Here is a 15,056-nt window from a genome sequence, read left to right on the forward strand (position 1 = left end):
GACCTTGGGGCGCTGCACTGTGATCATATTAACACCACATGTGCCTTACAGAATTTTATACCACTGAGCGATGAAGAAAGAATAAATTACATTTCTACCACTAAAATGTTGTTTCAGGCCCAAGTTTTTAATTTTTCTAAGGGTTAATAGTATTTTTTTTTTACAACAAACTGAGGTCCTTTTTTTCTTGAGTGCGCCAATACCCTACATGTAATCGGAAACTATTTTTCAGGCACAGTGCAAAGCTCAGAAACCAAGGAGCACCAGATTTTTCTGTTATGGTTTGCAGGTGCCATGACCCACTGGGAGAGCCCATAAGGTGTCAGAACAGCAGGACCCCCCAAAATGAATTCATCTAGGGGTGCAGTCTGGGCTGCCACTAGGAATGTTGGGGCCCCATACTGGCAAAATATTCGGGGCCCCCTTGAGACTCTGACCAGGCTCCCCCCAGCCCCGCCTCCACCCCTCAAGGAGTCCACAGTCAAAAGATTTTTAAAGCCGCCACCACGACAAGGTCGGGCCCTACCCTACTCTAACCTATTAAACATTTGTTAAAATATCCAATACAATTTAGGTATATTTTTATTTATTTTTCAATGTGACTAATACCACATACAGGGGACAAATACCTCTGCACCATGACCAGACACCATATTACCACCACATAGTGACCAAATAATAGCACATACAAGGAACAAATACTGCCACACCATGGCCGGACAACATATTACTACCATATGATCACCAATAATACCACATACAAGGAACAAATATCACCACACCATGACCAGACCACATATTACCACCACATAGTGACCAAATAATAGCACATACAAGGAACAAATACCGCCACACCATGGCCGGACAACATATTACCAGTACATAGTGACTGAATAATACAATACTGATTAGTAATAAAAAAAAACAGAATACTAATATCACCATAAGTGCCAGTATTCACAGGAGATCTGTACTTAGTATGCAGTGTCTGTGTACAAGTAATACAGTGATCACCGATGACATTATACACAGGAGCTCTTTATATAGTGTCATTGTAAAGGTAATACAGTGATCACTGGTGACATTGTACATAGGACCTCTGTATATAGTATACAGTGTATAGCATCAGTGTACAGGTAACACACTGACTCACCAGTGACGTCTCTAAGTGAAGTCCTTCATCTTTGCTTTTAATCTTCATCCAGCACAGACCGCCATCACTTCATCCAGCCAGGGCTTGTTTCTGCAGGAAATAACAGTTATCTAGAGCACCACTTGCAGAACACATTACGTATTTTTTTCCCAAATTCTCAACTACAACAGATGAAGAAAAAAGCGACAGTGTTGCTCTGCACAGTAACAGGACCGCCCCACCCATTTAAAACAGTATCCTCAAAAAATAAAATAAATACATCACTGCAGTAATAATATCTCTTAATTAGCCCCTATGGTAATAATATCCCCGATCCTGGCCCAAGTGTGTCTCATTCCTGGCTCCAGCCATATGTTCTCCTATTCTGCCCCCATGTGATGTCACATCGTGCCCCATATGATCTCCCCATCCTGCCTCATGATCCTGCCCCATCTGTCCCATGATCCTGCCCCATCTGTCCCATGATCCTGCCCTATCTGTCCCATGATCCTGCCCCATCTGTCTCCATCGTATCGATCCTACCCCCATGATCCTATACCATCTGTCTCCATCCTGCCCCATCTGTCCCATGATCCTGCCCCATCTGTCTCCATCCTGCACCATGTCTCTATCCTGCCCCCCGTGTCTCCCTTCTGCCCCCTTGTCTCCATTCTGCCCCGTGTCTCCATTCTGCCCCTGTCTCCAGTCTGCCCCTGTGTTTCCAATCCTGCCTCTGTGTCTCCCATCCTGCCGTGTCTCCCATCTGCCCGTGTCTCCATTCTGCCCCGTGTCTCCATTCTTGCCCCGTGTCTCCATCCTTGCCCCCTGTGTCTCCATTCTACCCCCATGTCTCCATTCTACCACCTGTCTCCATTCTTCCCCCTGTGTCTCCAATCTGCCCTGTGTCTCAATTCTGCCCCTTGTCTCCATTCTGCCCCTTTTCCAATCTGCCCCTTGTCTCCAATCTTTCCCTTGTCTCCATTCTGCCCCCTTGTCTCCATTCTGCCCCTTGTTTCCAATCTGCCCCTTGTCTCCATTCTTCCCCCTTGTCTCCATTCTTCCCCCTTGTCTCCATTCTGCCTCGTGTCTCCAATCTGCCCCTTGTCTCCATTCTGCTTCCTGTCTCGATTCTGTGCCGGGCTGGATGGAGACACATGGTCCATGTGTCTCCATCCTGCCGGTGAAACATTAGCCACTACTTAGCCCTACGGAGAGATTCGGGAGGAACGCAGTGCTATTTGCCTCCTGGAGTGCAGATTTTCCTAGAATAGTTTGTGGACTCCATATACAGAGCACCTAATTGCTAGAAGAGCAGAATCCCCCCCAAGTTACCCCATTTGGGAAATTATACCCCTTTGAGAATTTATCTACAGGTGTAGTGCCAATTTTGACTCCATGGGTATTTTCTAGAAACAAGCAGCAATGAATGTTGCCGAGTGAAAATTGCAAACTGCTGTTGTAGTGACTACGCTGTAGTGATCAGTACGTTGTAGTCACCAGCACGCTACGCCCAGCCTGTTCTTCTGGAGACATGCATCTGTAAGGCTAGGTTCACATTGCGTTAGGGCAATCCGTTTAGCGCTAGTGCTAGTGGATTGCGCTAACGCAATGTATTTTTAGGGGTCGCGTTTAGGGGTCGCGTTAACGTCCCCGCTCTCATAGATCCCCGATCTGCGAGAGCGGGGAACAGACCTCGGGCGCGCCGCGGACGCTGCAAGCAGCGTCCGAGGCGCGCCACAAAAGGACGGCACATCGCTAGCGCGAGCCGAAAAAGGCACGCGCTAGCGATACGCTTCAGGCAGAAAGAACATTGCTGTCAATGGGTGCGCTAACGGACCCGTTGCACTGCGTTAATTGCGACATTTTTGCCGTGCAACGCTGTCCATTAGCGATCACCCAATAACGCAATGTGAACCTAGCCTAAGTTAGGTGGGCTCTCATCGCTTCAGAAATGCCAAACATGTGGACGTTATATGTGGCTTAGGTACACTGTGGGACTCAGAAGGGAGGAGGCATTTGGATTTGAGAGCGCAGAATTTGCTGAATTTCTTTTGGTGGGTGAGGAGCCATTTCCCTTTTCCAGAACCTTTTTACTACCAGTTATGTGGAAACCCCATATATTTCTGTTAACAGATGACATACGTGAGTGGGGACTTGCTTTTTATTGTGGATTGTCGGACTTGCTTTTATTTGCGGATTGTCTTGAAGCTTTTATTGGGAACATTTTACATAATGTTTGGGATCACATTAATCCTGCGGACCACTTACTTTGGGTTTTCCACAGAAACCCCAGTGTAAGCGCTCAGCGCAGAGCGCAGGATAAATGTGCTATAACTGTTTTAATTTTCCGCTGATGGAGCTGTATGGCAGCTTGTTTTTTGCGGGACAAGATGACATTTTCAGTGGTAGAATGTTTATTTATATTTTCTCTTTTTGATCTTGTTTTATTCCACTTTTTGCTCAGCAGTATGTTGATATGGTATTGTTTTTTTTTGCCTTGTGTTTTATTTTTTTTTATGGTGTTCACTAAAAAGGTTAACTAGTAGAACAGTTTTCTAGGTCAGGTCGTTCCGGACACGGCAAAACCAAATATGTGTACCGTATATACTCGAGTATAAGCCGAGATTTTCAGCCCAAATTTTTGGGCTGAAAGTGCCCCTCTCGGCTTATACTCGAGTCATGATCGGTGGTGGGGTCGGCGGGTGAGCACTGTCATATACTTACCTAGTTCCGGCGTTCCTGGCGCTCCCCCTGCCTGTCACACTGTCTTCGGTGCCGCAGCCTCTTCCCCTGAGCGGTCACGTGGGACCGCTCATTAGAGAAATGAATAGGCGGCTCCACCTCCCATAGGGGCGGAGCCGCCTATTAATTTCTCTAATGAAGCGGTGCTGGTGACCGCTGATAGAGAAAGAGGCTGCGGCACCGAAGACCAGCTGTCCGGGGGAAGGAGCAGGACGCCGGGAGCAGGTAAGTATGTCATATTCACCTGTCCTCGTTCCACACGCCGGGCGTCGCGCCATCTTCCCGGCGTCTCTCCGCTCTGACTGTTCAGGCAGAGGGCGCGATGACGCATATAGTGTGCGCGCCGCCCTCTGTCAGTCAGTGCAGAGAGACGCCGGGAAGATGGCGCCGAGGAGCTGCAAGCAAGACAGGTGAGTATGTGTTTTTTTTTTTTTTATTGCAGCAGCAGCAACAGCTATGGGGCAATAATGGACGGTGTAGAGCACTATATGGCACAGCTATGGGGCAATGGTGCAGAGCACTATATGGCACAGCTATGGGGCAATGGTGCAGAGCACTATATGGCACAGCTATGGGGCAATGGTGCAGAGCACTATATGGCACAGCTATGGGGCAATGGTGCAGAGCACTATATGGCACAGCTATGGGGCAATAACGGTGCAGAGCACTATATGGCACAGCTATGGGGTAATAACGGTGCAGAGCACTATATGGCACAGCTATGGGGCAATAATGGACGGTGCAGAGCACTATATGGCACAGCTATGGGGCAATGGTGCAGAGCACTATATGGCACAGCTATGGGGCAACGGTGCAGAGCACTATATATATGGCACAGCTATGGGGCAACGGTGCAGAGCATTATATATATGGCACAGCTATGGGGCAACGGTGCAGAGCATTGTATATATGGCACAGCTTTATGTGGAGCATCTATGGGGCCATAATGAACGGTGCAGAGCATTATATGTGGCACAGCTTTATGTGGAGCATCTATGGGGCCATAATGAACGGTATGGAGCATCTATTTTTAATTTTGAAATTCACCGGTACCTGCTGCATTTTCCACCCTAGGCTTATACTCGAGTCAATAAGTTTTCCCAGTTTTTTGTGGCAAAATTAGGGGGGTCGGCTTATACTCGGGTCGGCTTATACTCGAGTATATACGGTACTTTCTTGTTGTTTTTTTTTCATACAAATATTTATTTATGGGTACAATATCTTTTGATATTTTTATAATTATTTTTTTATTTTCTTTACATATTTTTACAATTATTTAAAAAAAAGAAAGGTTTTACTTTTTACTTTGCTCCACTATGGCACTATTATTTTTTGCAGGCTGATCGCAGCAGCATCCCTATGCTATGCAAACTGTCAGCTCTACACTGACAGATAAAGTTGGTGATCATGCTCTGATCATGACCTAGTAACTTTACTAGCTCTGGTGACCCAGGTGTCGTCATGTCGACATCGTGTCACCATGTTAATCGCCTTTGATCACAGCATTTAAGGGGTTAAAGTACGAGGAGCAGTGCGGGACCGCTCCTGTCACTTTTTGTCAGGTGTCAGAATCAACTGACACCTGGCGGCGATTGTGCATGCATTGCTTGTGTGCGCGGACAATTCCGCAGACGTAATAATCTGTCAATAAGTACAAGGATGCATGGACGTATTATTACCGCAAATGTCGGAAAAAGGCTAAAGAGGATGTTTCATCAAAGACATTTTTTTTATGTTGAACTGGACACACGATGTAATAGTCACTTAAAATATATTACACAGCACAGAAGGGTGGCGCTATTAACTCCAGTTAATATTTCCTGAACTTCTGTGCTGTGTAATATATCTTCAGTGCTTATTTAGGTTGCACACTTCAGCTGGCACGACCTTTGGACTCAAGTCATATGACCTTGGTGATTTCATCACAGGTCTTTTTGCACTTCTATGTTTCTGCCTGCTTATGATTGGTCGGCGTCATACAGGAGGTAGCAGCACATGACCCATTGAAAACTATCTAATTACAAGCACTTGGATTTAAATTAAGTTAACTCACTGTGAGCCAAATATTATATTGCTAATATCTCCGCAACAAAAAGCCAAAATAAAATTTTTAATATACGTGTGTGGTATTCCTGAGGAAGAAGTCATACAGAGACTTCGAAACGCGTTGAATAAAGCCACAATTCCTTTGCATCAATACGTTCGGATTTTCATTTGATCAGCGGTGCGGATGTTATCCACTAATTTCCCTTGTTTGGTTTCTGATATTGTCAATGCCTGACCCGTGGACCTGCGGCAGCTGACGTTTATATGCCCTTTCAACGGGGCACCAGGTGAGCAGTTTTCTGAATAACAGATTCTGAAATTGTCGGATAAGACCCTATGTGCACTTCTTCTCTCCTATAGTTTCTTTCTTTGTTACTCATTCATCACACAGTAGGTAAGAAATAGTATATGTTCTGCCCTTCCTAATGAAGGACAGGGGTTCGTCCAAGCATTAAAGTTTCACTGCTATAGTTTTGTCCATATAGGCTGAACTGGATGGACAAATGTCTTTTTTCGGCCTTACTAACTATGTTACTATGTTACTATGTATAGTTTTGGTTTTGCTGTGTTATAGCACCACCCAGTGGTGGATAAATTTACTACCTGTGTTTTTCTTAGTGATCATTAGAGTGTTGCATTCTGGGTTGCACCAAAGCATCATGGGATAGGGGAATCCCCCATTTCTCTCTCTGTGTATTTTCCTGTACACTCGTGTTAATCTGCTGTGTTGGAACTACTTCACTTACTTGCCACCCTGGTTAGTTTATCCGGTAAGATTGCTATCCCTGTTCTTGCAATATAGTGTTCTATAGAATGTGATTACTGTATAGCAACTAGTACCTGGGAAATCTATTATCTGTCAGTTACTGTATGTAGTTGCATGTAGAAGTTGCATCATCCTGTATGCTTTCCCTGCTAGTTATAAGTATCAGTTGTGCTGTTATTTGCCCAATACTTACCCAAATCATTTGTATTCTTATAGTTTTACCGCATTTCAATACCTGTTACCAATAAACAAGTTAGACTACAGAGAACGGTCTGCTTCTTTTGGAAGACAGAAGTGGTTTATGCTGTATGTTGGATCACACACCGTATCAACGTGTATGAAGACAGAACAGTATATGATAACTTAATATAAATTTACTGCATGTGATCTTGAATTGTATGGCGGATACTAGACAAAACAATACAAATATTTGGTTTTACTGAAGAAATCAGAAATTGGAACCTTTACACATTTACAGCCCCATTTCAGAAATAAGTCACGAGAAGAATTTCAGAGGAATTTGCAGTTCCGCCCCCTCCGCACTAGGTCATCCACACAGAAATAGCTAGTCAGCGTCCAGTAGGGAATGTACACAATAGACAGAGCATTTCCTGGTAAGTTACATATAAAGAAACTCAAGGCACGGTACACATAAACAACAGTATACAGGAGGGAACCATCACCACCGATGTGTACCAATAGGAAAATGTACTGAACAAATCGGAATTAAACAAAACCACCTGAAGAAAGAACCACACGAAGAAAGTTTACATGAGAGACATACGGAAAGTATCTTATTTGGAACATGATCTGTTAAATAAAACCTATCTGTGGACTGTTGTTTTTGTGATTTAGTTAATTTATAGCTTTGATAACATTTATTACAAATGTATAAATTAAAACACATTACAGTTCGGCAAAAAGTACATTTTCCATACGCTGGCCATACACCATAGAGAGCTGTCAGACAAATACTAACTTTTCTGTGCCGCCATGTACAGGAATGTTCAGCTCGGTTGAACATTCAAGTGCGGTAATTTCAATGGGAAGAGAAGGGAAAGCCACTGGCGGACTAATCTGCAGAACTAAAGGGTGCCGGGGGTCGCAACCCCACCAATCGGACATTGATGATCTAGCCTAAGGACAGGCCACCAATTACACACTCACACATGCCTATACTGCACCTAAACAGGGCCAGTTTTTGGAGGTTGTACATGTAGTTTTGTATGCAGATAATGAATGGGGGTATAGAGCGGGTGCTTGTGCAATTTTTTCTTAGTACTATTTGAACACAGCACAAGACCGGTAATATGGCTGCAGCATATCACTGCTGCAAGGACAGGGGATTGGACTAATACTTTCTTTTATTTTAGAACATTTTCTGCTTCTGACCTTTGTCATTATTCCTCCTCTGTTGGTAAATTACATTTACAAGTAGTAGCAGCAGGAACTTATTTTATTCACTTATATAGCGCCATTCATTTTCACCCTCTTTGCAGACATCACCAACACTGTCCCCATTGGGGCTCACAATCTAAATTCTCTATCAGTATATCTTTGGAGTGTGGGAGGAAAACATACCAACTCCTTGCAGATATTGTCTGTGGAATTAGGGTACGTGTCCACGATCAGGATGGCCGGCGGTATCGTCGGAGCGGCAAAGCCGCTCGGCGCTAAGCCCCGCCCCCTTCTGGGACGCGATGATGTCAGATGTGTTCATTGCACACATCCGGCATCATCGCACCCCTCGCATAGGGCCCTGTGTTATTCCTTGTGGCGGCGCAGCGTCGCTGCAAGGAACACGGACATGCTGCGATCTTAAAAGACGCGCAGCATGTCCGGAGTCGCAGGGCAGCCGGATGCGTGTTTCCATGCATAGTGGAGATGGGATTTCATAAAATCCCCTCCACTATGCTGGAACATCTGGACGCTGCGTGTTTGACGCTGCGGCCCCACGCAGCGTCAAACACGCAGCGTTTCCTGAACGTGGACACGTACCCTTACACTTTTTTGCAATTTCACTACACTTGGATTTTTTCCCCGTTTTCCAGTACATGATGTGTTAAAACCAACGGTGTTGTTCAAAAGTACAACTCGTCCCGCAAAAAAAAAAGCCATAACGTGGCCAAATTGACTGAAAAATAAAAACGTTATGGCTCTGCGAAGAAGGGCAGCAAAAACTGAAAACGCAAAAACTGAAATACCTCTGGTCGTTAAGGGGTTACACACAATCAGTCACCAGATTTTTCATGTCTGAACTAAGACTAGCATCTTTATGAATGCCTAGGCTGTATTCCATAAAGGGTTATATTACCCCCTGGCTCCCCCCGAGTACAGCCCACAAAACCTTTTGAAATTCTCTCACGCGCTATGTAAATACTGCTGGTCCGATAGGCGTCCTGGCTGAGGCGTCTATCCTTCCTTCCGGCTTCAACAGGCTGCCACGTGAGGTGGTGAGTTCTCCTTCAATGGAAGTCTTTAAATAAGCGATGGACAGACATTTGTCTGACATGGTTTAGTGAATCCTGCATTGAGAGAGGGGCGATGATGACCCTGGAGGTCCCTTCTAACTAATATTCTATGATAACTGCACATCGCCCTTATGTTTTAGCCTATGCCTGCAGTAGGGCAGAGTAAAATGTGTGCGAGCTGCAAGATTTTTCCAGGCTATGTGGATGATGTAGGAGGCGTCATCCAGGGCAATCAGAGCAGGAGGACAGTGACCAGCAGCCAGGAGGAGGGATAGATGTCACAGCAAGGACGCCTATCTGACCGATCCAACAGGATTTACATACAGCGCAGGAGAATTTCAGAAGATTTTTTGGGTTATTCAGCGGGAGTCAGGGGGTTATATACCCCATTATGGAATGCAGCACAGGCTCTGACTAAGGTGCTAGTCTTAGTTCAGACTTGAAAAAACTGGTGACCGATTCCCTTTAAAGAATAGTCTAAAAAACCTGTAAACCTTGCTCCATTCAGCAGTCAGAGGGTCAGTGCATATTGTTGGATATCTAAGGCCCATTGATGAGCGCATTATATGGACGTGTGCTGATCTAGTTAACTATCTATGGAACCTGTTCTACGCCCGGGTAGCGAGCATTTTTACTGATACATTTGTAGTGTCTTCAATAAAATATCGCCGGAGATTGCGATATGCGGATGCACTGACTCCGGCGCTGTCAACACATGCGCATACTGCGGCTATGCCTGGCACGTGTGCACTGCATAAAATTCTGTGTAAACTACTTTTTTTTGTCTGTGGTAATTATTTATGCAAAATGTTGGTGCAGGAGTTTGTGGTTGGGGTCTTGTGTATGTCTTCATTTGCTGGCTGCTTTCCTCCCTTTTATTTTATTCTTCACAGTATTGTTTGTTAAAAATACTACAGTATATCTTCGAATTTGCATACACAGTGTCTTCAATAAAATGTGGTGCCGTACTGCGGTATACGAATGCGCGGAGTTTGGCCCACCCATCCCGGCCTTGGACAGAAGGACGCATCCACCGTTATAGATTAGATATCGGACAGCTCACTGACAAGTGTAATTCAGTTGGGCTGCTCAGATGACTGCGTTTTTAAGATGGACTCAGTGTCCGTGTGAAAAAAATCACAGCATGCACTATTCTCTTCAGAGAGAATGTGCAAAAAAAGGGATCCCATACGTGCTATTTGAGTGACTGTTTATAGTCATCTGTGCGGCATTTTTACAGATACATTGCTATTATTAACCTAGGAAACTTCATTTAATCATGTACATTTTAGGCTACGTTCACATTTGCGTTGTTGTGTGTTGCGTCGGCGACGCATCGGCGACGCAACGCACAACGCATGCAAAACGCATTGTTTTGTGACGCATGCGTCCTTTTTTTGCTTGATTTTGGGCGCACAAAAAATGCAACTTGCTGCGTCCTGTGCGCCCTGACGCGTGCGCCGCAGTGACGCATGCGTCACAAAACGCAAGTGCAACGCATGTCCATGCGCCCCCATGTTAAATATAGGGGTGCATGACGCATGCGTTGCCGCAGCGGCGCCCGACGCTGCGTCGCACAACGCTAATGTGAACGTAGCCTTAAACAGATGTCACATGGATGACAATGTGGGTGAAAACTTGGACAATTTTTCATATGCTCATCTGACCCCAGCATTAATATGACACAGTTGAGAAAGAATTATTTAGGAGTTATCACTACTTATGAGCGAGTGTACCCATTGTTCGGGTTTTCCCCAGCACGCTCGGGTGGTCTCTGAGCATTTGCGACTGCTCAGAGATTTAGTTTTCCTTGCCTCAGCTGCATGATTTACAGCTGCTAGCCAGCCTGTGTACATGTGGGGGTTACCTGGTTGCTAGGGAATCCCCACATGTATTCAAGCTGTCTAATAGCCGCAAATCATGCAGCTGTGGAAAGGAAAACTAAATCACCGAGCAGTCACAAATACTCGGAGACCACCCGAGCAACGAGTATATTCGCTCATCACTAGTTATCACCCACTCCTGGTTTTGGCTTACAAATACTGATGTGAAATACTGACCAAATACTGAAAGTGGGAATGTGGCTTAAGATCGGGCCCAGACGGCCATAACAAAACCGCTCCAGCCTGTGCGCTTGTCCATACTCTGGATGGGTGAAAACTGCCTGCTATCACACACTTCACTCTGGTCTGGAAAATGGTCTCCAATAGTGCATGCCGGGACTTGTTACATTGTACTATTGGCTCGCGAGGAAAAATGCTTATGTGCTTGATTACATTTGCTACAACTGGGTCATTGCTGGCTGTGTGTGGCCCACTGTGTGTAACCCTGTGTGGCCTGCCGTGTGTGGTCCATCCTGTATGACCCATTGTGTGTGGCCCATCCTGTGTGGCCTGCCGTGTGTGGTCCGTCCTGTATGACCCATCGTGTGTGGCCCATCGTGTGTGGCCTGCCGTGTGTGGTCTGTCCTGTGTGGCCTGTCCTGTGTGACCCGCCGTGTGTAGCCTGTCCTGTGTGGCCTGTCCTGTGTGACCCGCCGTGTGTAGCCTGTCCTGTGTGGCCTGCCATGTGTGGCCCGTCATGTGTGACCCGCCGTGCTGTGTAGCCTGTCCTGTGTGGCCTGCCATGTGTGGCCCGTCCTGTGTGGCCTGTCCTGTGTGACCCGCCGTGCTGTGTAGCCTGTCCTGTGTGGCCTGCCATGTGTGGTCCGTCCTGTGTGACTCCCCGTGTGTGGCCCTTCCTGTGTGGCCAGCTGTGTGTGGTCCGTCCTGTGTGGCATGTCCTGTGTGACCCGCCGTGTGTGGTCTGCCGTGTGTGGTCCATCCTGTGTAACCTGCCATGTGTGGCCCGCTGTGTGCAGTGGCTGAAAACACACTGATTTGAGGGATAAAATAGACAATTTTACCCCGATTATTTGTCAGACAAGATAAAAGGAGGGTCCTACTACAAACCCTTATGTACACCACCCATAGCCCCCTTACAACATGTTTTTAAGCCTTTTTTAATGCCTAATGCTTGCTGTATGTACAAATCCCAGTCAGCTATGGTTATCCACCGCTGCTCCAGTGACGACTGTCCGATATGTGGTTGAGGTGACATCACGACTCCGGCACATGACCGCTGCAGCCAGTCACGGCACAGCTGTCTCATGCCATCTACACTGGCATCAGCCATGACACACAGTTGGGCAACAAAAAAACTGCACTAGCAAAAAAAACACGGTGGATTTCAATGCAGTTAGGCTTCCGTCACGCTATCAGTATTTGGTCAGTATTTTACCTCATTAGCTGTAGGCCAAAACCAGGAGTGGGTGATAAATACAGAAGTGGAGCATATGTTTCTATTATACTTTTCCTCTAATTGTCCCACTCCTGGTTTTGGCTTCCACATACTGAGGTAAATTACTGACCAAATACTGAACGTGTGACGGCAGCAGCATATGCGGACTTTCTGAGCGCCATCCGTAAAGGAACAGCAGCTTTAACACTATTTAGTGAAATACAGCAAGTATTGTAACAGCTGTAATGTGGCTGCACAGCCCCGGGTCTGACTATTGTACGGTGGTAACATATGACGAGCAGAGTAAGCACTGCAGCCTGGCCCGAGAACTGCTGCCACCAACATGCACGACACCATTAGGTACGGTAGGCACTTTTCAGACGGCCCCTAGTTGACCTCACACTGTGCCGTAACCCACAAAGTAGGCGGGGTTATTTAAATAACCCCTCAAGCGAACAGGAATCAGTCCAAGTCACTCCCACTTAGGGCGGGGTTTATCGGATATAGGCGTGGCTTCATTAAAGGTCCCCTGATACTGGCGGGCGGCTTCTTTGTGCAGAAGTTGTTGAGCTCAGCACACTGGTCCCATGGCGCCCCTAGCGTTGGTGCAGATTCTGACTCGGAAGGTTCTGAGTATTGGGGTGAAGAGGGTGTGGTTTCGGGGCATACACCAGGGCAGGTAAGAGCGCTCCCCGGAGGTGGGTGAGCACTGTGCTTCCCCTCTATAAGGCATTGCTTTACGCTTGTATCAGGGAGTATGTGACGTGACGTGGTGTGGGGTCTCCTACATGTAGGGTAGTGCAGCGGACAGCTGGCATCGGGGCACGGTGCAGTGAAGGAATGGGCACACGCCCCTTACAGATAGTCCCGGGAACTACTCCTGGCATGTGTGATTGATGGACGGCTCAGGTGTGGATCGCTGCTACCAGGGGTGTCATGTCACACTGCTACCAGGGGGGTCACACTGCTACCAGGGGGGTCACACTGCTACCAGGGGGGTCACACTGCTACCAGGGGTGTCACACTGCTACCAGGGGGGGTCACACTGCTACCAGGGGTGTCACACTGCCACCAGGGGTGTCACACTGCTACCAGGGGTGTCACACTGCTACCAGGGGGGGTCACACTGCTACCAGGGGTGTCACACTGCTACCAGGGGTGTCACACTGCCACCAGGGGGGTCACACTGCTACCAGGGGGGGTCACACTGCTACCAGGGGTGTCACACTGCTACCAGGGGGGGTCACACTGCTACCAGGGGGGGTCACACTGCTACCAGGGGGGGTCACACTGCTACCAGGGGTGTCACACTGCTACCAGGGGGGGTCACACTGCTACCAGGGGTGTCACACTGCTACCAGGGGTGTCACACTGCTACCAGGGGTGTCACACTGCTACCAGGGGTGTCACACTGCTACCAGGGGTGTCACACTGCTACCAGGGGTGTCACACTGGTGTCCAGGGCCAGAGCAGGGCGGGTGCTGCACTCTGGAGAGTAGGACACTGTCCACATGGGACCAGGATTTCATAGTGGAAGACAGCAGCACGCATCAAAATGTTCCACACGGAGATGTTCCTGGAGCGCAGATCTCCCATTCAGCATCATCTCTATTTCTGCTGCTGAGATAGCGGGGAATAGTTTGTGGATTTTATCCATTGTCTCTAATTTGGAGACTCCGCAGCCGCTGTCCCTTTGCGAGGCCCCCCTGGTCCCGTCTGCAGCCGCTGCCCCTTGACGACGCTCCCCTGGTCCCGTCTGCTGCCCCTTGGCGAGGCTCCTCTGCTCCCTTCTGCAGCTGTTGCCCCCTGGCGAGGCTTCTCTGGTCCCTTCTGCAGCTGTTGCCCCCTGGTGAGGCTCCTCTGGTCCCATCTGCAGCCGCTGCCCCTTGGCGAGGCTCCTCTGGTCCCTTCTGCAGCTGTTGCCCCTTGGCGAGGCTCCCCTGGTCCCGTCTGCAGCCGCTGCCCCTTGGCAAGGCTCCTCTGGTCCCGTCTGCAGCCGCTGCCCCTTGGCGAGGCTCCTCTGGTCCCTGCTGCAGCTGTTGCCCCCTGGCGAGGCTCCTCTGGTCCCTTCTGCAGCTGTTGCCCCTTGGCGAGACTCCCCTGGTCCCTTCTGCAGCTGCTGTCCCTTGGCGAGGCTCCTCTGGTCCCTGCTGCAGCTGTTGCCCCCTGGCGAGGCTCCTCTGGTCCCTTCTGCAGCTGTTGCCCCTTGGCGAGGCTCCTCTGGTCCCTTCTGCAGCTGTTGCCCCTTGGCGAGGCTCCCCTGGTCCCTTCTGCAGCTGTTGCCCATTGGCGAGGCTCCTCTGGTCCCTTCTGCAGCTGTTGCCCCTTGGCGAGGCTCCCCTGGTCCCTTCTGCAGCTGTTGCCCCTTGGTGAGGCTCCCCTGGTCCCATCTGCCGCCGCTGTCCCTTGGCGAGGCTCCCCTGGTCCCTTCTGCAGCTGTTGCCCCTTGGCGAGGCTCCCCTGGTCCCTTCTGCAGCTGTTGCCCCCTGGCGAGGCTCCCTTGGTCCCTTCTGCAGCTGTTGCCCCCTGGCGAGGCTCCCCTGGTCCCTTCTGCAGCTGTTGCCCCCTGGCGAGGCTCCCCTGGTCCCTTCTGCAGCTGTTGCCCCCTGGCGAGGCTCCC

The 15,056-nt window shown here is 48.4% G+C and overlaps 1 protein-coding gene across 2 annotated transcripts in view; it reads left to right on the forward strand.

Annotated features, from left to right (window-relative positions):
* The first annotated feature begins 6,594 nt into the window (after window positions 1–6,594).
* Window positions 6,595–15,056, forward strand: part of ACSF2 (acyl-CoA synthetase family member 2) — a 135,795-nt gene continuing 127,333 nt past the window's right edge. Inside the window, exon 1 of one of the 2 annotated variants that reach the window (XM_077251446.1) lies at window positions 6,595–6,690. Coding sequence is in view for 1 of the 2 variants with exons in the window: in XM_077251445.1 (XP_077107560.1) it covers window positions 13,024–13,115 (92 nt within the window). In the remaining variant the exon portion in view is untranslated. Of the gene's footprint in view, window positions 6,691–12,939; window positions 13,116–15,056 lie in introns of those variants that run through there. The other variant, XM_077251445.1, reaches the window with a different exon arrangement.

Source organism: Ranitomeya variabilis, chromosome 4 (assembly GCF_051348905.1).
Source record: "Ranitomeya variabilis isolate aRanVar5 chromosome 4, aRanVar5.hap1, whole genome shotgun sequence".
In the NCBI taxonomy this organism is placed as follows: Eukaryota; Metazoa; Chordata; class Amphibia; order Anura; family Dendrobatidae; genus Ranitomeya; species Ranitomeya variabilis.